Source organism: Castor canadensis, chromosome 1 (assembly GCF_047511655.1).
Source record: "Castor canadensis chromosome 1, mCasCan1.hap1v2, whole genome shotgun sequence".
Taxonomy (NCBI): domain Eukaryota; kingdom Metazoa; phylum Chordata; class Mammalia; order Rodentia; family Castoridae; genus Castor; species Castor canadensis.
Window position 1 is genome coordinate 61,676,030 of NC_133386.1, and position 24,475 is coordinate 61,700,504.

General features: G+C 39.8%; 1 protein-coding gene across 2 annotated transcripts in view; it reads left to right on the forward strand.

The window, feature by feature from the left end:
• Positions 1-24,475, forward strand: part of Sim1 (SIM bHLH transcription factor 1) — a 73,609-nt gene that overhangs the window by 12,488 nt on the left and 36,646 nt on the right. For both annotated transcript variants that reach the window (XM_074077836.1, XM_074077840.1), the window contains exons 4-9: positions 2,556-2,645; positions 3,171-3,279; positions 3,414-3,499; positions 4,139-4,338; positions 4,550-4,656; positions 5,339-5,486. In XM_074077836.1, the coding sequence (XP_073933937.1) occupies positions 2,556-2,645; positions 3,171-3,279; positions 3,414-3,499; positions 4,139-4,338; positions 4,550-4,656; positions 5,339-5,486 (740 nt within the window). The remainder of the gene's footprint in view (positions 1-2,555; positions 2,646-3,170; positions 3,280-3,413; positions 3,500-4,138; positions 4,339-4,549; positions 4,657-5,338; positions 5,487-24,475) is intronic.

The following is a 24,475-nucleotide window of genomic DNA, read 5'->3' on the forward strand; positions in this document are numbered from 1 at the left end:
ATTTAAACTGAGGATGGGATGGTAGGAGAAGGCTTTACTGATCACAACATTATCCTCTTTTCTCAATTTTAAAAATAGCACTATTTCCCCAATTTTTCTTTCTCTCTGCCTGCTGCTTTTTGATTTTCCTACTACTGGTTTTTCTGTAAATGATGTATTTCCCACAAGGTTCTAGCTTTGATTCTTCTCTCACAGCTCCAAGAATTCCTGGGTGATCTAAGTCAACACCACCACCTGAACTCTTTTCTTCCCATGATCCCAGTTCAGTCTAGACTGCACCGGAGCTCCAGATCCTTATTTCCTACTGCCAACTTTATTTCCTACTGGACACATCTAAATGAAGGTGTGCATGCACCTGAAGTTCAACATCTCCAAGACATTATATCCCTCCTGGAGACTTCCACTCATACAAAATCTCACTTTGTTTCTCTAGATTTCCAGTCTTGGTTAATAGTGCCGCCTTCTGCTCAATATCCTTACTGAAACCAGGAAGTCCACTTCAACTTCTTTCTCTGCATCAATTAGCATGTAGTCCATACCCAGTACCATCTTTGAATTAGACTGTCTCCTCTTTTCATCCCCGATTTCAGACTTGAAAACCCAATTTCTGTTGCAGCTACCTTTCTTTTCTACCTGTCACTGCGCACAATTGACCAGGGGAAGAACTACATCCAAGAGGCTAATTGTCCTGCTTAGAAACTACTGTTGGAACCTGGTCGCAACTCCAGATTCCTTGGATTAACATCCCATACTCCAAAACTCCATCAACCCCATTTCTGGTACACCAAACGCATCACCTCAGAATATACCAGATCCATCCTTTCCACAGTTCCTGCCCATGGTACACCTTTCCTTCTGTCTAAGATGCTCTTCTTCCCTTCACCAGCCCAAGCATCCTCTCCAAGATTCTGCTCAAACATCAATTCCTTTAAGGATTTTGTAATTTTCCCCTTGGCCTCTAGTTGCTTAGCTTCTGGGTCTCTTGCCTATTCAGCACTGTTTTTTTTTTTTTTTTACTTTTATTATTCATATGTGCATACAAGGCTTGGTTCATTTCTCCCCCCTGCCCCCACCCCCTCCCTTACCACCCACTCCACCCCCTCCCTCTCCCCCCCACCCCCTCAATACCCAGCAGAAACTATTTTGCCCTTATTTCTAATTTTGTTGTAGAGAGAGTATAAGCAATAACAGGAAGGGACAAGGGTTTTTGCTGGTTGAGATAAGGATAGCTATACAGGGTATTGACTCACATTGATTTCCTGTGCGTGGGTGTTACCTTCTAGGTTAATTCTTTTTGATCTAACCTTTTCTCTAGTACCTGTTCCCCTTTTCCTATTGGCCTCAGTTGCATTTAAGGTATCTGCTTTAGTTTCTCTGCGTTAAGGGCAACAAATGCTAGCTAGTTTTTTAGATGTTCCTCACCCCTCCCTTGTGTGCTAAAGCTTTTATCATGTGCTCATAGTCTAATCCCATTGTTGTGTTTGCCCTTGATCTAATGTCTACATATGAGGGAGAGCATATGATTTTTGGTCTTTTGGGCCAGGCTAACCTCACTCAGAATGATGTTCTCCAATTCCATCCATTTACCAGCAAATGATAACATTTCGTTCTTCTTCATGGCTGCATAAAATTCCACTGTGTATAGAAACCACATTTTCTTAATCCATTTGTCGGTGGTGGGGCATCTTGGCTGTTTCCATAACTTGGCTATTGTGAATAGTGCCGCAATTTATTCAGCTGTGTGGTCACTATGTCTCTTTTGGGCCCCTGTGAGACATTCAGCTCCTTTAGAGCAGGATCTGACTCATTCTAGGTCTCCACTAAGGACCATTTAGAGATAAAGGGACAGGGAAAGTCTAAGACATTCTTTCATGAAGAGCATGTCAGTTTGATGCACCAGTGTAAACATTCACAAACATACACACTATAACAGTACTCTATGGACATGCTGCTTGAAAAGCCTCTCATCTCCTAAATACCCCTCCCTCTCCTGGACTCTTTCCAGAGTCATTGGCCAACTTCCTTTTGCCTACAAACATCAGACTGACAGTTCTTCCATGTCAACCAGTGTCTACCGAATTGGATGTTTCCAAACCCTGCTATTATTCTTTTTCATTATGGAACACTGCTACTATGGAGTTCTTCAAGAATGACACATGAAACCTCTGGTTCTTTCTGTTACCATCAGGCCAAAAACCTAACTTGCCTCTTATCAAAGTCTGTGATTCTTTTCTACAGAACTTGGTATACCTGTTATAGATGTGTCTTTGTCTATTTCAGTAGATTCTGAGCCTTACAGGGTACTAGGCTTGCCCATTGTTTCCTCTGAATCTTTCTCAGAGTACTTTGTGCTGCTCCAGATGCTTACAAATTTGTAATGAGCAAAAGAGGAGACACTTGTGACTAGTTCTATGCCCTGTTTCCAGACTGTTTCTCTCCATGTCATCTCTGTACATCTGGCTGAATTTCTTGACCATCTTTAACTTCTGTCCTCTGTGCCATTTGTCTAGATGACTCAGTGGCCTCTCCATTCATTCTAATTTCTGCCTCCCCAGACACTGGATGGCTTCATCTTTGTGGTGGCCCCAGATGGGAAGATCATGTACATCTCAGAGACAGCTTCAGTTCACCTGGGTCTTTCTCAGGTAGGTGAGTGGTCCACACTTCCAAGCCTGCAGTGTTATAGCCAGAGTTGGTGGTGGGGGGTGGTGTGGTCACCAATCCTTTTATAGTTGCATTCTGGGTCTGGAAACCTCTTAGCTGATAGGAGGACTTTACAAACAGGTGGGGACCTCCTCATTCCTGTACTTCCCTATCCTTTAGCTTCTACCCTGGCTCAAGCAATTGTTACTTTTTTGAGCTCTTACCATAAGCCGGCACTATGGGAGGAGGCGACATGCTTATTTCATGATGTGTTTACTAGAACAATATCAAGGACTACTTTTGCTATTATTATCATGACTACTGATGTTATGATTATTTCAGATAAGAAAGCTGAGGTTTAAATAAGATGCAATAGGTAGCAAGCAGCAGAGCTGGAATTAAAAACTCAAGGCCTATTCCAGACTGCTGGCTCCTGTCCTCCTGGTCCTTCAGATTCCCGGGCCCAAGCTTTCAGCCTCTTACTGGGGCACTGTACCACCACGGAGACGATTCCTTCCTCTTTACAGGTAGAGCTGACCGGAAACAGCATTTATGAATACATCCATCCCGCTGACCACGACGAGATGACAGCGGTGCTCACCGCCCATCAGCCCTACCACTCTCACTTCGTACAGGGTAAGGCAGGCATGTGCCTCGGACGCTCAGGCCCATGGCAGTCAGCTTGTGGTTTTCCCCCAATTACTGATGGCTGGGACTGGCGCCGTGTTGCCTGTCTCACGTCTGAGCCTCCCTCTGCTCCTCTCTCCCAGAGTACGAGATAGAGCGCTCCTTCTTCCTGAGGATGAAGTGCGTCTTGGCCAAGCGGAACGCTGGCCTTACCTGCGGTGGCTACAAGGTGCGTGGCTGAGCTAGAAGATCCACGCCAAAGAATGGGCGGGGCAGGACACCTGGCTCTGTAGCGGGGGAAGGTGGTTCCAGCATTTGTAACGACCCAGAGACCTCCCCTTGCACACCTCAATGGCGGCCGGCCCAGACGCTAATCTAGGGTCACGCAACTTGGTGAACATCTGGGCACTACGCTTTAAAACTAAGTCTGACTGGGCTCAGATACTGCCCTACTGCCGTATCTGACAGCTGGGCCTTAGGAGTTCGTAAAGCCTCTGGGGTGGAAACCTCTGGTGAATTCTTAGGAATTTAGTTATAGCTTGAGATTGTGACCCCAAAGAGGTTAAGAACCAGAGGAGCTTTAGCCACAAACTGCGATTCTCAAGTTGAATGAGATGGAACATCATTATAAAGTAGGTTCCAAAGACCTGACTCAAATACGTTGGGGGTGGGGGGGTCGGACCAGGCATCTGCATTAAAAAAATTTTTTTTAACAAGTTCTCAAATGACTTTCTTGTGGCGGTGCAGTCACTCTCTTGAAACACCTTAAAGCACCGATAACTTTGTATCCCTTAGCAGAAGGAGGTGATCCCCACAACGTTTGTGGTCAACTCCTTCCCTATATTTACTCCATCCCATTCCACCACAGGTCATTCACTGCAGCGGCTACCTGAAGATCCGTCAGTACAGCCTAGACATGTCCCCCTTCGATGGTTGCTACCAGAATGTGGGCTTGGTGGCCGTGGGCCACTCGCTGCCTCCTAGCGCTGTCACGGAGATCAAACTGCACAGCAACATGTTCATGTTCCGCGCCAGCCTGGATATGAAGCTCATCTTCCTGGACTCCAGGTGCGTGGGCGGGGACGAAAAGAGCTGCCCCTAGAGTGATGGCGGCCCTGCTCTGGGAGGGAGAGCTTTCCTTTGATCATTCCAGCCCAATTTACAGGTGAGGCAACTGCCTGGGTTCTGTGAAATGGGGGCGGGAGGGCATCAAGGTCTGAGACCCTACAGGGTATGGGAAACACCCCCGCACTCAGCTCCAGGGAAATGCTCTCCGCAGGGTAGCGGAGCTGACCGGCTACGAACCTCAGGATCTGATTGAGAAGACCCTGTACCACCACGTGCACGGCTGCGACACCTTTCACCTGCGCTGCGCGCATCACTTGCGTAAGGAACCTTCTACGCTACCGGAACAACCCCGAGCGACCCCGGGGCCGCAGGGGAAGGAGGATTTAAGTTCACGTCAACAGACAGATGGAAGCTGTCCTATCCGGGTTGTGGTAGTGGTCGTGCGTCAGATCCTCCCCTCCCCAACGGGGATCTGCAGCGACACTGGGTCCCATCTGGCTACTCTGATTTACCCGGGCTGCAACCACTGGCGGAAGGAGAGTTTCTGGGCGAAATCTCCCCAGAAGAGGTTTTTATTCTTCCATTGATAAAGCTTCCCCACCTGTAAACCTCACTAAAAATGCGAACAAAACCCAAAGCTAGTCAGTTTCCCCGGGTTGAGCTTTGCTTCCTGCTAAATCTAGAGTTCACCTGCGCAGACCCTTTCCTTCTGTAGTTAAAAGCAGATCTGGTGGAAACTTTCATTGTTTCCACATCACTGAGATTAAGACAGTGGCCCAGAGAGAGGTCGCTCTATTAGCATACCTATTAACCTCCACTCCCTGACTCGATGCAACTTAACAGGACAATCAATTCGATGGGGAATTTGCCCAGTTGTCTCTCCCTCCTGCCGGGGCACATTTAGGGCCCAGAGGGGAGTTCGCACCCCCAACCGCTAGGCATTTGGGGCCTGTCCGGGGGCGGGCTGGTTCAAGACCATCTACCTCTGTCTCTCCATCAGTGCTGGTGAAGGGGCAGGTGACCACCAAGTACTACAGGTTCCTGGCGAAGCACGGCGGCTGGGTGTGGGTACAGAGTTATGCAACTATCGTGCACAACAGTCGCTCGTCCAGGCCACACTGCATCGTCAGCGTCAACTATGTCCTCACGTGAGTGCGAGCCCGGGACCCCTTCTCCCGCTCCGGGAGAGTAGGGTCTCCGAGAGGGTGCTCGTGGTTGGGCACCGCCTGGGTAGGCGAGGCAGTTTCACCCCCTAGTGCTGGCAGCGCTGGCAGGAGGCAGGTCGAGCACTTCTATCTTTCCGAAGAGGTTTCCTTCCTTATTTTCTAGGAAAAGATTTAGGAGTTTTTCCATCACAGTCCATACTTGCTTTTTTTCTCCCCCCTCTCTCTTAACCTTTTAAGCGAACTCTGCATTAAATAAAACTTAATGCAGCAGAAAGAAAAAAGAGAGAGAAGAGGAAAGGCTCCGACGTACGGACCCATTTATGGTAACAAACAGGACATCTGTTTCACTTTTTCAGATCTGGGGTTTGAAGTTCTTAATTTTAAACAGCCTCCAAAGCTAAGAGTTCTGAGAGAGTGTTTCTTTCCCTGAATCACAAAGGGGGCCTAAGTGATCAGGAGGGTCTGACTTTAACCACCAGAAAGCAAAGGGACTTGAGTTAGCGCTGCAAGTATTGCTGGGTGTCCCCGCGTCGCGTCGTGTGGCCGTTTCACTGGGTGAGGGGCCTCGCGCCAGGTGGGTGCCACCTGCGGGTGCGACCCACTGGGGACGCTGCAGCCGCAGGATTTGAGCTTTATTCTTTCTAGAAACTACAGTTGTTTCTGGTGGTCTGTGTGACCCGGTAGCCTGATCACATGTCCTACCATGTGACTGTCGAAGAAAGCACGTTTTGTATAATATTTGCAAAATCAAATTGCTTAGGGTTAAAGCCTTTATGACAAACTCGTTTGTGCGCGCAGTTGCTGTTTGTTTTTTTAAGAGCTTGAAATTCTTGTGATTTTAGGGGACCTCAGAAATCATTTACTTTGGAAGAGTTGACATACCAGATACTTAGTGGAAATGCTGTTTTGACATTAGGAAGTTGGTTAAGAGGCGCTCTTTGGAATCAGATTATGTTGTAGACGATTGGATTCATTCCACATTGTTTCAAATTACCAAGCAAAAAATGTATTTGAAAATATGCTTAGCAATAAGACTGTTTGCGCTGTTTTACAAAGAAAGTCTAATTCAGCCCTGCGCTGGTGACTCACACCTGTACTCCTAGCTACTCAGGAGGCAGAGATCAGTAGGATTTTGGTTCAAAGCCAGCCCAGGCAAATCCTTCCCCGAGACCCTATCTCGAAAAAAACCCATCACAAAAAAGGACTGGTGTAATGGTTCAAGGTGTAGGCCCTGAGTTCAAGCCCCAATACATCAAAAAAAAAATATATATATATGTAATTCAATAGGCTTCAAAAATGAATTTGGTTTAGGTGAGGATTTAGTATTAAGAACCTTGTTTTCTCTAATTTTAGTAAACAGTGTTAAACTAAATGTTACTGGATTTTTGTAATAAAAAAGACTGTGTATTTTTATAGAGAAAACATACTCCTAGTTTGGAGTTTGGGTGTCACGAAACAAAACCATTTATTTTGTGATTGTAGTTTTTCATATTATTAAAATAAACAGGCAAAAATAGCAAAGCCTAACTCATAAAATAAACCACTCTGTGAAGCAGAAGTATTACAGGGTAAAAAATTATGTCTGCTTACCATGGAAAGGAAAGGGCATTCTTTAAGAAGGTTCTTTGTATGTTGGAAACATCACAAGCATTATACATGCACTCTGTTCTCTGGTGGGTGCCTGTGGTTAGTAATCATTCTTTATCAAACAGCAGGGTATTACAGTCACACAGACCCCTATAAATGATCTGAATGCAAGTTAGACCTCCCAATGGGTAAACTTAATTTATGTTTGGAGTCATTTTTGAAATATTCTGTTTTGTTTTCCAGTGTGTTAGTGATCTTTTTTCTTCTGTTGACTGTGTCATTCTTTACAGAATTCTTTACAGCAGAATTAGACCATCAACTTTACATCAGATTAAAAAAGATGTAATGAGGATTAATAAATGATTTATAGACGAATAATAGTGTGGCATACATTTTCAGAACATTTTGTACCTCTAACTGAAAATAGAAATCAACACACAGAAGCATGTATACACAAGCACACAGGATGTAAAGCTGACGTTGATTACCCTTTTATGAGTCTCATCTCCAATTCCTTGTATAAAAATTCTTAGAACAATGTTTATAGCTGCAAATGTGGGAACTGCTTTAGATGAAATGTCATCAAGTGGTTCTGTGTGTGTGTTGACAGAATTTTCATAATGAACAGGTTGCAGTTTGTTTGATGTGTATCTCACACACCTGGCTGGAAGTTACTAATTTACATTGTCTTAGCAAATTAAATAGATGGCTATTGATTCTCTATGGTAGTAGTGATCTCTCAAATACATTTGTTTAGAGGACTTCTTTTCTATGAGGTCAGAGAATAAGTGAATCCTTTCCAAATGTGCCATCTCAAACCATGTATTTAAAAATTGAAAGGGCTGAAACAATTTGGCATTCCAGATGTTTTTCAAATTTAAACATTTTAATAGAATATACTTTGAAGGAAATTTCATGTCATGGAAGTAGGGGATATTTTAAAATAAGCATTGATCAAATGGGGTTGTGAGGTCTTGGTAGAAGCTACATTCATTCATAACAAGCTCATTTTTCTAATTCCCCAATGATAAATTTATAGTTAAAGTTAAAATATACCTAGAAAAAATAGTCCTTATTATCTAACAAAAGCAACAATGAGTACAAATATTTAATAGTGCTAGCAATAGTGTATACATGAGAACTGGACAATTTTAGAGGTAGGTGATGGATGCCCAATGCTTTCTACTGGTTTTTATGGAATCATTACATATTCTGAAAATCTGGAGAATGAGAAGACACTATGGTTACATTTAAAAATCCTCTTGTTTCTCTGGTCTCTGAGGTTCAATGAAACTTCTTTAGCTCTTCTGTATCAACTCCCCCTCCCAGTCATGAAACAAACAAACAAACAAAAAAATTGAACAGTTTATGGTTTTCTACAAGCTACACATACTCTTGGAGCTTTATCTTCCATACTTTAAAAAATCTTACATATTGTGAGTGCCCACAGGCTTCGAAATAAGTGTTATGTATGACAGACCCCGATTTTCATTTTAAGAGGATAGATGGAGATTGTAAATAGTGATAATGAATGTTGGGGAAAATGTGGAGAATAAAAAGAAAAGTATGCTGTAGAAAGAGAAACTTCTTGGGTGGTTTTCTTGAATTCGTAACTGGTAGATGTAATTATTCATACCCAGTTGAGATGGAAATTATTAGTACTCAATGTGAAGAAAATTGAAAATGTAGAACAGCCAATAAACTATGAAAATTAATTTCAAGGAAAGTGAAAAGTACTGATTCTCTTTATATTTTCAGACTTCATGTATTTTAAGGATAAGCCAGTAAAGTGTGAAATTCTACTTTAAAACATCTTAGAACTTAAAAGTTTTCCAAACAGACATTCAAAGAATAGTGCAATCCATCATATAGATTCAACAATGGCATATATTTTATGTCTCTCTCTACACACATATATATGTCTATTTTATGTGAATTTTCCCTACTAAGTAATTTCAAAATAGGCTCTACACATGATGATACTGTATTCTTATATAGATTCTCCTACTTAGCTATACCATTTATGAAGGCACATTTATAGTGTTCACAATTGTTATGTGTAGAAGCTTGCAAAAGTACAGATGAGAGCTAGTTTACTGACACTATTAAAAACAGTCTGCCACTAATATTCATCAAGTACTCATTGGCATAAGACCTCAAGTAGGCTGATTGATAGGCAGTATTTTGTGAGAGGGCTTCTGTAAGATGTTAGCATATTTTGAAAATAGATTTCTAATGAGAAGTGTAAGTGAATGCAATTCTGATATTGTGCCTGGAAAGTAAAAGAGAGGTTAGACATAATAATTTGACAGATTTAATATTTTCAACCATTGTTTTGCTGGTTAAGATGGCTGCTTTGCTCATTTTCTAAATTTAGGATGGAACACTGCATTAGTGGAAAATCTCATATGGTGTTTTAGACTGATTTATAGAGCATCTAGGAGGAAGTAGGTTTTTGTGTTAAAATGTCTATTTCTGTGTTATAAATAGCAGGACAAAGATACAATTCATATTAGTGGGGTGTGTAACACTTGTTGTTTCTTAAATATCCTGTTTGAATTTGTAGATGTTAGGACAAATGCCAAAGGAGACATGATTCCTTCATGTCAGAGAAAAAGGGTGTCTGCATTTAATTATTGTAGGTCCCATACTTTTTGTTCTTGTTTGCATATTTATTGTATGGTCTCACAATTAACTATTATGAGAACCATTGTAGTTTTCATGATTGAAAATGATTTCAAAATTGCATTATATTCTGTGATATAAAACTTTATGCATCCTTATTATAAGCAGCAAGGATTAAAATATGCTTATGTCGGTTTGTTCTTTCAAGTACATTAAAGATACTAAATTAATTTGGGTGTGCAGGGTTGAGTGCAAACCTGTAATCCTAACTATGGGGGAAGCATGGATAGGTGGACCATGGTCAGTGCCTAGCCTTTGCAAAAAGTGTGAGACCCCCTATCTGCTTTAGCAAAAACAATCTGGGGGCATGACTCATGCCTAGCAAGCAGGAGGCTTTGAGTTCAAACCTCTATAGTGTCCATCCCTCATAAATTTTTTTGTCTGTTCAGAGTCAAATTTATTAAAAAAATTTTAAAGGCCCGTGATATTATTACTAGTAAATTTTAGAATATGCATTTTAAAACCTGGCCAATAATATGTATAGAACATGGCTGTAATCCAAGCATTTGGGAAGCTGAGATAAAAGGATTACAAGTTCCAAGCCAGTCTGTGCTGCATAGTGAGATCCTGTTTGGATGCCCTCATCCAAAAAAAAAAAAAATATATATATATATGTATAATTTTCAATTATAATTTTATTTTCCTCATTAGCAATCACTCTATATTATAAATGATGTCAAATAAAATACTTTTGACTTACTGGTATATACATATTGTTTTTGGTGGCACTGGTGTTTTAACTCAGGACTTTGCTAGGCAGGTGCTCTACTGCTTAAGCCACACCTCCAGCCCCTCTTTTGACTTACTAAGCTACAACAAAAATAAAGTAATTTACTCTTATGCTTCAGATCTGTGGAACACTTGTTATGTAGATTTAGTCTTTTTTGATAATTCAAAATAGTAATCATGTACTAATGTATAGCCATAAATTAGATTCTATTCTTAATTGTGTTTAGTTTTCATTATGATAATTTGGACATCAGAACCCCAGTTATCCTTTTCAGATGATCTTTTATGTACTTTACTGACTATAGAAACAAACTAAAAACACATTTATATTAATATTAATTTTTAACTACCAAAACACTTTAATAAAAGAAAGAACTGGCAGATTTAGTCTTCTTGTACATACACTTTTGTCTTATCCTTCATCTCCTTTTTGTTATTATAACTTTCAATTAAAATGAACACTTTTTTTTGAGACAAGGTCTCTCTTTTTCATGGAGGGGGTGAGACTGGGATTTGAACTCAGGGTCTCACACTTGTTAAGCAGGCACTCTACCACTTGGGCTACTCTACTAGCCCCGAGAGAAGGTCTCACTATATACCCCATACTGGCCTCTAACTCACCCCCCTGAATTCTGGGATCACAGGCATGTACTACTATATCTGGCCATATTTGGTTTTGAATTCATTTTTTGTAAAATTACAAACTTTTTATTTTAAAAAGAATGCTGAAAAAACCCCCAAAACAAATGCTGAATGCATATTTCTTTCAGAGTGTTGCCCCTTAATTTCTGATTTGCTTCTTGATAGCTCTGCATGGTGGTTGCATCGAAGATCACACTTCTCATTTTCTAGGTGAGGAAACTGAGACTCAGGTATGCTGAGTAAGTGATGGGACCAGGAACATTTTAATTTTGATAATTGACACATAATTGTACATATTTATAGAGTGCAATGTGCTGTTTTGATACATATATATCATGTAATGATCAAATCAAGGTAATTGGCATATCCATCATCTCAAACATTCATCATTTTTTTGTGGTGAGGCCATCTGAAATCCCTTCTTCCAGCTGTTTTGAAATACATATTACATTATTGTTAGCTCTGGCTATCCTTGTGTGTAATGATCATCAGAATTTATTCCTTTTAACTGTAACTTTATAGCCATTGCCTAACCTGTACTCATGCCCCACTCCCTCCTGAACACAGAATTAAAGGTTGGTGTGTCAAATATGGCATACTGTCCTTCTTTGTGTATGAGAGAGAGAGTTGGGGTGGTTTGGGGTAAGAAAAAGTCAGAGAGTAAGGAACAGATTTAAGTGAGTGAGGCCTGTAGCATTGAGCTATCCAATTTTAAGATGGGCTTTGATCTGAATTCTTGATGGAAGATAAAAAAGCCACCCCTGACTTGCTGCTTTGTATATATGTGTGTGGAGATGTTGACATTTTCCGCCTAAAATTTAAAGTGTTATCTTCTCAATGATAATTAAGTACATGTAATTTATATATATTATACATTTTGCAATAAAAATGTGTCCTGAAAACATTTTAGTGGCTTGCCTCTAGATTATATAGATACATCGTTGCTATTACTAACAATTTCATTTCTGCAATCAGATTTAATATTTTATGTTCTAGTTATACAAAAGTGTTAAACCACATTAGTGGATTAGTAGGCCAAGTTATCCTTTCTCTCAGATTTGACATGAATTACCTTTTGTGGCAGTGGGGTATTTCCTAGTTGACATGTGTGTCCATGAGTGTCCATGCATGTGTCCCTGCATACGTGTACACATGCATTGACTCTTTTCTACCTTTGAGGGAGAATGGAAAAGATTCAATGGCAGCAGAAGTTGTCCTCTGGGTCTCAGGAGCTGGGATGGAGAACTTCCCAGCATTCTGTGGGCTGCTGTGCCATCCTCTGGCCTGTTGGCACTGCTGCTGCCTGGCTGCTTCTCCCGCCCCAGGCCTCTTTGGTTTCTTCTTCTTCCTTTGTTATTGCTCTGACTTGAAGGGCACTGATTCACTGAACCTTCTCTTTAGTTCAGGGTGCTGACTAATTGTGGACTAAATTTCCAGCCTGACTAGTCTCTTCTGGCTTTCTTTTAGTTTGCCTATTCCGATCTTTGAGTCACATCACGGAAAAACATGGATCATTGCCTTATTTGATGGCATGTACTCATGCACGGAATTGTGACTAGATGGAGAAATTCAAACAAGGCTTTACTCGAGTTTCAGAAAAACATGTTTTTGTCTTCCTGACAGTCACACTTATTTGGGGGAATGCTATTATGTCTGGTATAAGATGTGTGTGTGTGCTGGGGGGAGGAGAGGGGGTGAGGTAGGGGAAGGCTGTGGATATCCAGATGATTTAGTAAATGGCCACTCCTGCTTTCTGTTATCCAGTGCTTCCCTGTCTGCTTTCTGTTCTGTTTGCTTGGGATATTTTCCTGGATGAGCAGGTGGTATTAGGAAATTTGTTTGGTTAAAGTGGTGGTGGTAGGGGTCTATGCTTAAACTATTTTGATGCAAAAAGGATTCATTGAAGTTGAAATGAAACCTGAAATACCTGAGTATTTATCAATAGAAAAACTGAACCCTCTGCTCTGCCTAAAAGACTCAGGTCCCTTTCCTCCATCTTAGGCATTCCAAGGTCCAGGTAGCTGGGGTGGGGGTGGGGGAAAGGATTTTCCATGGTGATGGCAGAGTTGAGAGGGACACAAGGGAACATAGTTTTGTAGGGCACTGGCAGTGTTTGGGGTCTGACTGAGCCTAGAGCACCTGTTTACCATCTATGACTTTTACTTCAGGAAGTGATACTGCAGTGAGATTGTGACTGTTGTCATAAAGACCCACAGAATCATTCTAGGCAATTTGTGAGTGAAAACCCTGAGCCTTGGTATCAGACAGGCCTGGGTTAGAATCAATACAAGGTATCTTAGCTGTTGTTGTTAGTTCTTGACAATTATGCAGTGTCAACTAAAATATTTTGTTTTCTCATTTCCCCTTCAATGTTTTATTTTATTAGTTCATTGAGATAACTTTCCCTAATATACACATGCAACTCGCCCATTTAAACCCATTCCCATGGTTTCAACTAAAGTATTTTGAAAAAAAAAAAGAATAGCTTTTCTTTAACTTGAATTTCTATATCCCCAAATCCCCAAATTTAGGTATTTATGTCCTCCCTTCTTCCAAGTCCCTCAATACACAAAGCCCCCAGCACAGTGCTCTTTGTGGTGATTTTTGCAGCTTGGTCAGGCTCACTCTGTCTTTTTACTGTTTTCAACATGTGCTGGCTTCATAGGAAGCTGAGATTTCTGCCTGGAGGGAGGTGAGCCAGAATCTGCCGTGAGCCTTCTTTATGCCAGGGATGGTCAAAAATGCTTTACATAGGCAACTTTTACTTTCCTAGGGTAAAAGAAGTTTCTAAGAAACTAAGCATTTACGGAATCTCTAATTTAGTTAGAACCAGTGTCTTATCAGCCTTACCAATGTTAGTAACTATAATTTAAAATGTATAAAACATAAAACACATAAAAGGCCTTTTATTACAGCCTTTTGTATATCCCTCATCATTGTATATGGACTAGACATCCATGGCTTTATTTGAAGCAGAAACTTTGGCATCTCTAGAGCAGTTTATAGTTTACTTGGCAAAACAGAAGAGCCCCACTTCAGTACTGAAGAAGTCAAATTAGCTAAGTTTGAAATGATATGCTATACTTATACTATTAGCTAAAGACACAGAATTCAAAGGAGCTTAAAGTGAGGCAGGAACTATCAGGAAAGGGATGGGATTTTTAATGGGAAAGGGATGGGATAGGGAAGGGAAAGGGAAGGGATGTTCATTTGTCACATTGTTCTTTTCCCTGTAAGTACTCCTTGTAACACATTTAGTATCTCTCTTCAAATTAAACACAAACAGTGAATGTCTCACTGCTCTTGCTGAAGCCAGATTTTTTTTCCTCCTTAACTCTGAGTTATTTCACTGGAACTGAGCATGTTTCATGAAGACTGGAAACTATTTTCCCCAAGGCTTTTCTTGCCTTTCCCAAATTATTACTGGTAAACCTTCAACAGATTCACTTAACTTTAGTAATAAGTGTTTTTTTTTTAGCACCTATGCATAGAACACCGACAGTTTTTTAAAGTTTTTAGGGGTGTCAATACTCTAAATTGCATGGAAATTTTATTGAAATGAATGTGTAGTACTGCTATAAGTATATGGTTTTATTTTAAATTTTATTTTCAGAAAGAAGATGTGGGGTATATATTAGGATGGCAAAAAGCATTTGTACTTCCTATACAAAGTCTCTATAGACTTGTTTCACATTTGCAGGGCCAGAGGGTCTCGTTTGATGTTCTACTTCTGCTGCTAGTAGAATATGATGCAGTCTAACCTCCAGGCCTCTTAATTGGATGCTCTAAACCCTAAAAACAGTAATGCATTACAAAGTATTTGGAAAATGTGCTACAAAATGACGTATCACCATGCATTGTCATGCAACATAGCATTTTAGCTAAGACTACTCCCTGTGTTGCCTCTCACTAGCTCTGTGACTGTGAGCAAGTTTCTTAACTTCATTGCTTTTTAAAAAAAATCTGTAAAATGAAGGTAATAGCAAGCTCTACCTCATAGAATCATTCTGAACATTAGGTGAGATAATGTGTGAGGTTCTTGGCACTGTGCCCAACACAGTCACATTCAGTCAATGTCAATTATTAGGGTGGTTATTTTAGTGAAATAAAATATAAAATAATTTCTATCCTGTCAAAACCCCAAAATAAATATATGCAGGTCTTTGGGCTGAAGAGGGAAAGCACAATTCTTAGGAAGGCAGGAGTTTGCCTGAGAATAATAAATCAGCAGTCATTCTGATATGTCTGGAATGGACTTTTGACTCTTTGTTCAGTTCTTTAGGATTCATAGGTCTTTAAGCATTCATAAAAGATATGTTGAGCACCTATTATGTGGCAGATGCTGTGCCAAATTTGAGGGATATCAAAATAGGGGACAGTGTCTTCAGGAAAAGGAAATAAGTATAAGTACAAGCTATATTCTAACTTGATTTCCATGTAGGCTTGTTCATGACCAAGACACCTTCATTGAGTGAAGTGCTTCCATCCACAATTAGAAAGAAGTGAGCCCAAAGTGCCTTAGCACTGTATGGGTCATCCTTGGGGAGCTGTTACTGTTAGTTGGGGAATTATAAGTACTTCTTGGTTCTTGGGTACAATGCCTAAGATTAGGATGCTGCCCCAGGTGCAACAAAAGAATCATGCTGAGTAGAAGGATAGTAAAGAGTGATTTAGTAGCAAAGCAAAAGTACACCTTAAGGTATGAATCTGGCAGTTAGATGAAAGTAAATTATGTGGTAAATATGCAGTGTCTAGGGGGTAGGGAGGAAGTGGAGGCCATGAGAGGAGTTGGGTCCACTGGGAGGTGTGTGTGTATGTGGGTCCTAAGTGGCAGCAAGCTAAGGAGTCCACCTTTAACTCTCACAGGGACATTGCCCATGCCAAGTTGATTTTTGTCCTGTTGGAATGATGCTGAACTGATTGTTCTCCTTTGAGTGAGATTTCTCAATATTTGGAGGGCTTATGTCTGATAAGATTATGAATCTCAGTGAATTTTTACATTTAAGATTCACTCTAGAGTCCAAATAGTTCTTTGCAGATCTATTACATTTTTTAAAATGCTGCTAATAATTTTAGATCATATATGCATGCCCTGTCTGGGAGAAACTAGAAGAGAATTGTCGTCTCTAAGCTGGAGGGAGGGCAGTTGCACTAGTCATTACCATGCTTCAGGACTCATATTTGAGGGGCTGCTACTTTGAGAGGTTCAGTGAGGCTGATGACTTACCCAGCTAGTGAGTGGCCCAGGAAGCATACCAACTCCAGGTCTGGACTTAAGTGTCCATGGATATCCTCTTTGACATGCCATATTAGGGTGAGCTATATGAATTTGCTATTTCTATATGTTAAAACAGTTCAATATTGGCAATTTCATATGATTCCACCTAATATTTATGAAGTAATTTATAATATATTACAGATATTTTGTAATGGTCTATGGAGAGTTTACTTCCCTTGTTTTATATGGGGTCTCCACAAAGTGATTTCATTTCTTCATAGTTTTGGTGCACTTGAGACATAGTCAATTGTTATGCAATATCCTTACATCTTAGCCCCAGTCCCATCTCCCTGTTACCAGTTTAGGCATCAGCAGTAATGACATCTTCACAAAACAGCATTCAATAAGTGTCTCCCATAGACCATTATTTATTTTATTTAGAACATCTAATATTTTACCAGGATTCAAATGGGAGCTGCTGTCTTTACCAGGAGGATACTTTTCCTTTGATTGATTGCTAAGTGGATAGTGCCTGTAAAAAGATTCCCCTCCCCCCAGGAATTTCTTGTTCAAACAGAATTTGTTGTATCCACATCAGTAAAGCCATGCTAATATGGGCTGCTGGCCAGATTTTGGAAATAGCCTCATTATATTGAACTGGATAGCATAATGGTAACCCATTAAGGTGGGATTCTCTCTATGTTTGTACTTTTAAACCCAAGTCCCTTGCCACTTTTTACATTTCTCCAAGAATAGCAACATTCTATGGTAAGGCAACCTTAAATGTGCTGGCTGTCCGCTATTGTCTTCCTGAAAACCATTACAAAAGTAGAATCCTTGTTTTTGAGCATTCTTGGGGGTTTGTGGCTTGCTGCTACTCTTCATTCATTTTACTTTGAGTTTGTGATGACTGCAATCTGTTCTGGTGACTGAAGGTAAAGCCTAAGAGATTCAGTTCTTTCAATGCCTCCTGCTAATTGATATTGCTGTCCAAATATGCTGCAAGTAAAGAACTGCCTTTTTTTTTTTTTCGCATCTAATGAAATTCAACACTAAGGTCTTCATTTTATTTTTTACAAGTCTCTTCATTTTAATTTTTACAAGCCTCTTCAAAGAGATTCACAGTGTTGGAAGTCATTACAGTCCTGACAAAGTGAAGCATTAGTTGTGCTGTATTTAGGTAATAGAGCCTTGAAGAGTTACAGCCCAGGAATGCTGGGAGAATGAGGCCTGCAAAAAGAAGTGCAGAGTGGCTGATAACTTCATTCCTCCAATTAGCATATTTCAAGAAATAGCAAAATGCATGATAGCATTTTATTGTGAAGCCTAATTGAAACCAGGGTCAAATACTTAGAGATGTCACATGGCATTTTATTATGTGATCTCTTTTCTGTTTGTGTGTCTTCTTGGTTGACTCAATAGGATTTTCATTATAAACAAATTTCTATCATTAGAATCAGCTTAATCTCTGTTGCTATAATTAAGGGATGGTCAGACATGTTTGAGAGTGTTGTCTGCCTAGGGCAAGCTGAGGATGGTTTGTTCATTCACTCAGTAGGTATTTCCATAGTGTCCCATGTGTGCCAGGCTCTGTGGGAGGACTATGATGTGATTGAGGGAGACAAGGTCCCTGCCCTCAGGGAGCATCCATTTTAGTGGGAAGAAACAGATAGTTATAAACAAATAAAATGTCATAGAATGTCAGGAAGTGATAGGAAAAAGTTAAGTATGACTGAGAGATGGGATTGGTCAGTGAAGTCCTCTCTGACTTCTCATGAATGAAGGCAGGGAGCCAGTCATGCTGTGACCTGCAGGGAGAACATTGCTGGCAAAAGGAAGTAAATGCAGTGGCCATGAGGTGGAAGTTCGCTTAGTATGTTGAGGAACTGAGGTCCCTGTGACTGCTGCAGAGTAAGGGAGGGAAGGAGTGGAAGGAGATGATGCTGGAATAAGCAATCAGATCTTGTTGAAAGTTTGGGGAAGTCATGGGAGAGTTCTGAGCAAAGGCATGGCATGATCATTTAAAAATAATTATTTAAAAATTGTTAGTATAAGTTAACTGTGAAAAGGTGGTTCATTGTGATATTATATACATGCACAAAATGTACTTTGATCAAATTCACTTGTCTATATTACTCTTTCTCAACTCCCTCTCCCCCTTACCTTTTAACAATTTTGCTGAGTTTCATTTTCATATATATATATAATGTACTCTTATTATATTTACCCCCATCACCCTCTCCTTTGTACTTCATTCCTCTCACTGGTTTCTCCCCCCCTCAAATCTCCTTTTTACATCTTGTCATTTTATTATTATTACTGTTGTTGCTGTTATTATGTCTAGATTTTGCATATGAGCAAAACCACGTAATATTTGTCTTTCTGAGCTTGGCTTTCCTTGCTCAACACGATGATGTCCAGTTCCATCCATTTTCCTGAAAATGACAAAATCTAATACATGATATGGGTAGATTATTCTAGCTGGTATGAAGAATAGGCTTTGGAGAAGGTGGAGATGGAGGCGGGGAGAGTAGTGAGGTAATTATTGTAACACCTAGTTGAGAGAAAATTATGCCTTGAAAGGGAAAAGTAGTGTGAAGCATCAGGTTGAGGGTGTTTTGAAGGTAGACCCAATGGGGTTTGCAGAAACATTGGCTACAGAGTGTGAGAAAATGAGAGGAGTCAAGAACAGGACCTAGATTGTTATCCTGAATGGTGGGAAGAAAGCAATTTTGCAGGCAGTGGCAGCAATCTGGGTTGTGTGTGGATGTATCTATTATTTTTTTCATTCATTAGGGTGGAAATGTCACATGCGGAGCTGCACTTGAGTGTCTGTGAAGTGGGAAGGGCTGGACTAGAGATTGGAAGTCATCAGTGTATGGAATTTAAAGCCAATGAGATCACCAGAGACTGGGTGTTAGTAGAGGAGAGAAGCAGCCTAAAGACCCAGCCCTTTAATCTGGCAGTGTTTCAGGATCTGCATAAACTGCAGGTTGAAAGGAAGCAAATAGTCAGCGATGTGGGGGAGGCCCAGTTCAGTGAAGGCTGTACAGTGAGTTTATATTTTGAGGAAGTAGGAGGGTTACATTTTGTTTTTGGAATGTCCCCTCCATTTCAGTGGTTACCCATCTTCTCTGTGGTCTACCAAAACCTTATTCCTTTAGTTTTTCTCATCTCAGATAATAACTACTCTAGTTCTCAAAGCTTGTTAAAAGTGTAAATTTCTGGGTTCTACCCTAGTTCTGCAGAAGAGAACCTCTGAGGGTAGATGGAACCCATCAGGTTGTATCTTAACAAACTGCCCAGGTGTGTCTGATGCATGCTGAAGTTTGGGAGACACTGCTTTCTAGAAAGGAGCTGATGAACTGAATCAAGGAGGGGCATGTACTATTACTCTCTCTCTCTCTCTCTCTCTGGGGCAACTATCTAAAGCCAAATAAATAAATAAATAGATTTTAAGCTCAGCCAGTAGACCATTATTGAGACATCTTCATGGGGGACAGGGAAACTTCTCCAGACCTACAAGTCATCACAATAGGCAGCTACCTATCCTGTCCTTGGTAATGGGTTCTATTGCTAACTATATATTCTGTGTAGTAGTAAAAAAAGGCCTTTTAACTCCAATTATAGACAAAATGAAAATTTTGGCATTGTAGTGGATCATCCAAAATCTCTAGCAACCATTCAGAATTTTTTTTTAAAATACAACTCAGCTACCTGACAATTTTAAATAATGGCTGAAGCCATAATAACGATGATGAAGGTAGGACAAATTTATTTTAGCTGTTTAAATAATGGAGTTTAATGTATATTTAGTCAAGCATTATAGTAGTCAGGGCTTAAGGAGATTAGAAATAAATGAATCCAATTAAAGAACATGTCTCTGAGATTTGGTATGTCATGGGTATGAATGAACCTATTTGCTCAGCAACTATAAAGAAACCATTAATGATTAACTATCTAGAAGAGGTTTAATCAAGAATAAATGTTATGGACATATTTAAAATATTTGAGTTAAACAAATGAAAATTTGTGCATTTGAAAACATTGCATCATGTGTTTTCTTGAGGAGTTAAAAAGCCTGAGATTCTACTTTTCTATCATCTACAGAAATGCCAGCATCTTTGTATTGCTCAGAAAAAGGGCTGAACTTCTAACATGTCATGAGGTTTGGCTTTTTGGGATCACCCCACATGAGGACCTGTGGGGAAGTTGTGGACACTGGGGCCTTGAGTTATATTTCCCAGTACGGAGGGAATTTTTTTCCCCATTTCTGGAATTTGTCTGGAGCTGAAAATAGATGTGTTTTGTTTACCCAGTCTACCAGAGGATGTTTTTAGGGTTTAGGAATCAGCTTTGCTTAGGATCAAAGGAACTAGGTGAGAAAGCTGTTCCTATGAGAATAGAGCCTCAGCCAAATGTGAGGGGTTAGGTGACAGGCTCATCCACTGCTCTTCTTAGGTAGTAGAAGAGTTCTAAATGGAACCTACATTTGAAAAGCACCAGTGAAGTGCCTGGTGTGGGGGATGGACAGAGAGAGTGGATAGTGAGAAAGAAGAGTATGGACGACAGGGGACAGGATAAGAAGCACACAATTTATTTACCATTTGTTGAAAAAATTTGAAAAGTAAGTCAAACTTGGTGGATATTAATTTACTTTTTCTTTTTCTTTTTTTTAATATTTGACTCCTTTCTAGAGGGATCTAAATTAGTTCAGATTCAGATTGTAGATGCATTTCCTTTTTGAAAGAGGCAGCACAGTTTGTGTTTTAAACACCCAGATCCAAGAAAATAAGAAACAGAAGTTATAAAATCAACAGAATTTTGACCCTAGACTCAAAGAAGTCACAAATATACTTTAAACAACAGTAGTGAAATTTAGAATGATTTTTCTGAGTATAAAAATAAAGTTCCTAGCCAGGTGTGGTGGTGCACACCTGTAATTCCAGCACTTAGAAGCTGAGGCAAGAGGATTAATTTGAGGCCAGCTTGTGCTACATAGCAAGACCCTGTCTTGAAAAAAAAAATTCAGTTCCTTAGAACAAGAAATGTGGCCTCCAAATTAGGGTTACTTCATTTGAACAATAATAAGTGTGACTTTTTAACTAACATGAACCCAAATTGGTTTAAGAAATGACAGGAAAAAACTTTTTCTCAACTGTAGTAGTAATTTAAATTCTGTTCTCCAAAGAAGGAAACATGAAGTCATATGGTTCCTATGCAAGTCTTCAGAGACACAATTTTATAAGGTAAGAAGGGTGGAAAATAGGTCAGAAAGTAAGTGAAGCATACAGGCCCTGAGAAAGCATGTGGACATTTGGACATTTAAAATTTTTAAATGGCTCCCTGAGCAGTTGAATGTATGGGAAAAGAAGTTAGTAGTGCTTTCTCTTTTATAGTTAACGTACATTAAGAAAATACCTCGGAAATAAAGAAGAAAGACTTTGGGGGAACCATTTCAATACGAGGTGGAAGTTTCTGAAATTTACCTCAACTAATGCTCTTTTTTAAAAGAAATGAGTTTTTTTCTGATTAAAAAAGTTACGCATGCCTCTTACAGAAAAAATTAAGATAATGCAGACAGCAATACAAAGACGATGAAAGACTTTTAAAATTTGTTTTCCAGATATCTGCACTCAACATTTCAGTTTACTGCCTCTTACTTTGTATATATAGCATGTGTTAATCTAAAAAGAAAAAAATTCACTTTATTATAGTATTTTTCATAAAATTGGAGTCAAAACACCTAAGTGACTACATAGTATTTTATTACTTAGATATATCAATTAGTAATTTATTTATCTTTGGTTTTTATATAATTATTTTCAATTATAAGAAATTATACTGGAGCTGGTGGAGTGGCTGAAGTGGTAGAGCACCTGCTTAGCAAGTGCTCTTGCTGAGGTCCTGAATTCAACCCCAAGTACTGCCAAAGAAAAAACTATGCTGATAACCACTCTCATATATAAATTTTTTTTGATACTTATCTTTATTTTCATAAGATTATTTCTTATGTTCTGGGAATACTTTTTTATTCCTAAGAATGAAATTATTGGATTTAAAAGTATGAACATTCATAAATCTCTTGAAAGGACTCCTGGTTTATTCTTTCCAGTACTGAATTATAAAATGCCCATTTATTCTGTTTATCTCATTGGGATTTATTGTCATAAAAAATCTTTGCCTAATAGATGTGATAGTTCATGCCTTTAATCCCATCTGCTCAGGAGGATTGTGGTTCAAGGCCAGCCTGGAAAAAAAAGTTTGCAAGATCCTATCTCGACACATAAGCTGGGGACATAATCCCAGCTAGTGGGGAGGTGGAGGTAGGAGGATGGTGGTCCAAGCTCACCTCTGGGTAAAAGCAGAAGACCTTCTGAAAAATAAAGCAAAATGGTGGGGGCATGGCTCAAGTGGCAGAACACTTGCCTTGCAAGTGCAAGACCCTGTGTTCATACCCTAGCATTGCAACAATGATAACAGAACCCAAAAAAGACTTTGCCTTTGCCTATTTGAAAACAAAAATGTTACCTGTCCACTGATTTACCTCTTGAAATCAAAATGTAATCGTAAATCACGCCTAAATCACTCCTTGCCTTTGTGGTGCCATCCATACTGTATTGGGTGAAACCTTCAAAATGGAGGAGAAAGATGGTCTTTAGGCTGAGGCAGTGTTTATGCAAAACCAAAGACTTTTGGGGAACAACCATAAGGAGCAAACACAAATCCACTTATTAGTATGAGACTATTTCATTTCCAAGGGCGCCTTAGCCTAATTTCCCAGCAGATGGTCTTAGTGTGTGAGCGCCTCACAGTATGGAATCCTCCTTATCATCTTTCTCTGCTGGACTCCTTAGGAGCCTGAAAATGAAGCATAAAGTAGGTCTCTCTGCTGCTGAGGTTTACCCGGTGGCTAGGCAGTAACTCTGCCAGAATATAAAGAAGGTCATGCACTTCGTGTAACAGTGACTCTAGAATCCAATTAAAAAGTTTAGTGTACAGCACAGTCATTCCCACTTAATCCGATCATGGTTTAATGCAATCCTCTGCTTATTTCAATCAATGTCTTTGGAGCCAAATCAGTTGTATGTCTTTGTTTCCACGTTTTGCCTGGGTAATTTGATCACCTTCAGCTATTTAAAAAAATAGCTCAATTGGGGAATCTGGCAGCATCTTTTAAGAATTGCCATAGAACATAATACCAATAAAGAAGCTCCAAAATGACCACAGATCCAAAATCGTCATCAGAAAAGCAAAAATTCAGTTGTCTAAAGTGAAAGTGGAATACAATGTGATTTTGAAGAGAAAAATTCTTGCAAAGAAACTGGAAACAATTCAAACTGATAAATTACTGCTAATTTCATCTCTGTACATACATTTCAACTCACTTGAAGGTTGTAAATACAGGATTGTGGTTGTTGGCATTTACAGAAGACTATGCCCCAGTTGAACTGACAGAAATGATATTAATGCACTTCCCTGAGGCTGATAGTGCCTTTTGGTGGTAAAGATTCTTTCTATGAGGTTTGCAAGAGTATCGCACTGAGCTTTTCATATGACAAGCTGGCATTGACCTTATGCGTGTTTGTGGCACATTGTTAAGGAAAGGCTGTGGAAGGCCAATGATGCAGAAATGGCCCCATTTTTTCTTTTGGAATTTGAGTTATACCAAATATGTACCTAACTATTACAAAGTTTAAAGTAGACTCAGATGGTTAATTCTGCAAATTGAATGATTTCTGACTGTCCATAATGGAATAAAAGGATTACTTTGGTCTGTCCAAATGTGAGTGAGATTGACAAGCTTCAAGTCCTAGTGATTGCAAGTTAGCTATCTCACATTGCTTTTCGAGCTGAGGTACCTGAGAATGTCTGTGGCTCTTGTTCAAATCATTACAAGGAGAGAAAGCCAGATGTAAATTGTTGTTACTAGCCTTTTGAAGATTATGCCAAATGGTATGTGACATAGTTCCCCTTTCAATGTGCCAGTCATGTCTGGAAAATAGCGTGAGCTGGTGACTACGGAGCTCCAAGATGCGTCATGTGGCATTTTTCAAGAAAGTTGTTTATCAAAAATCATCCAAGTCAAGTCCCTCCCCATACTCCTTTT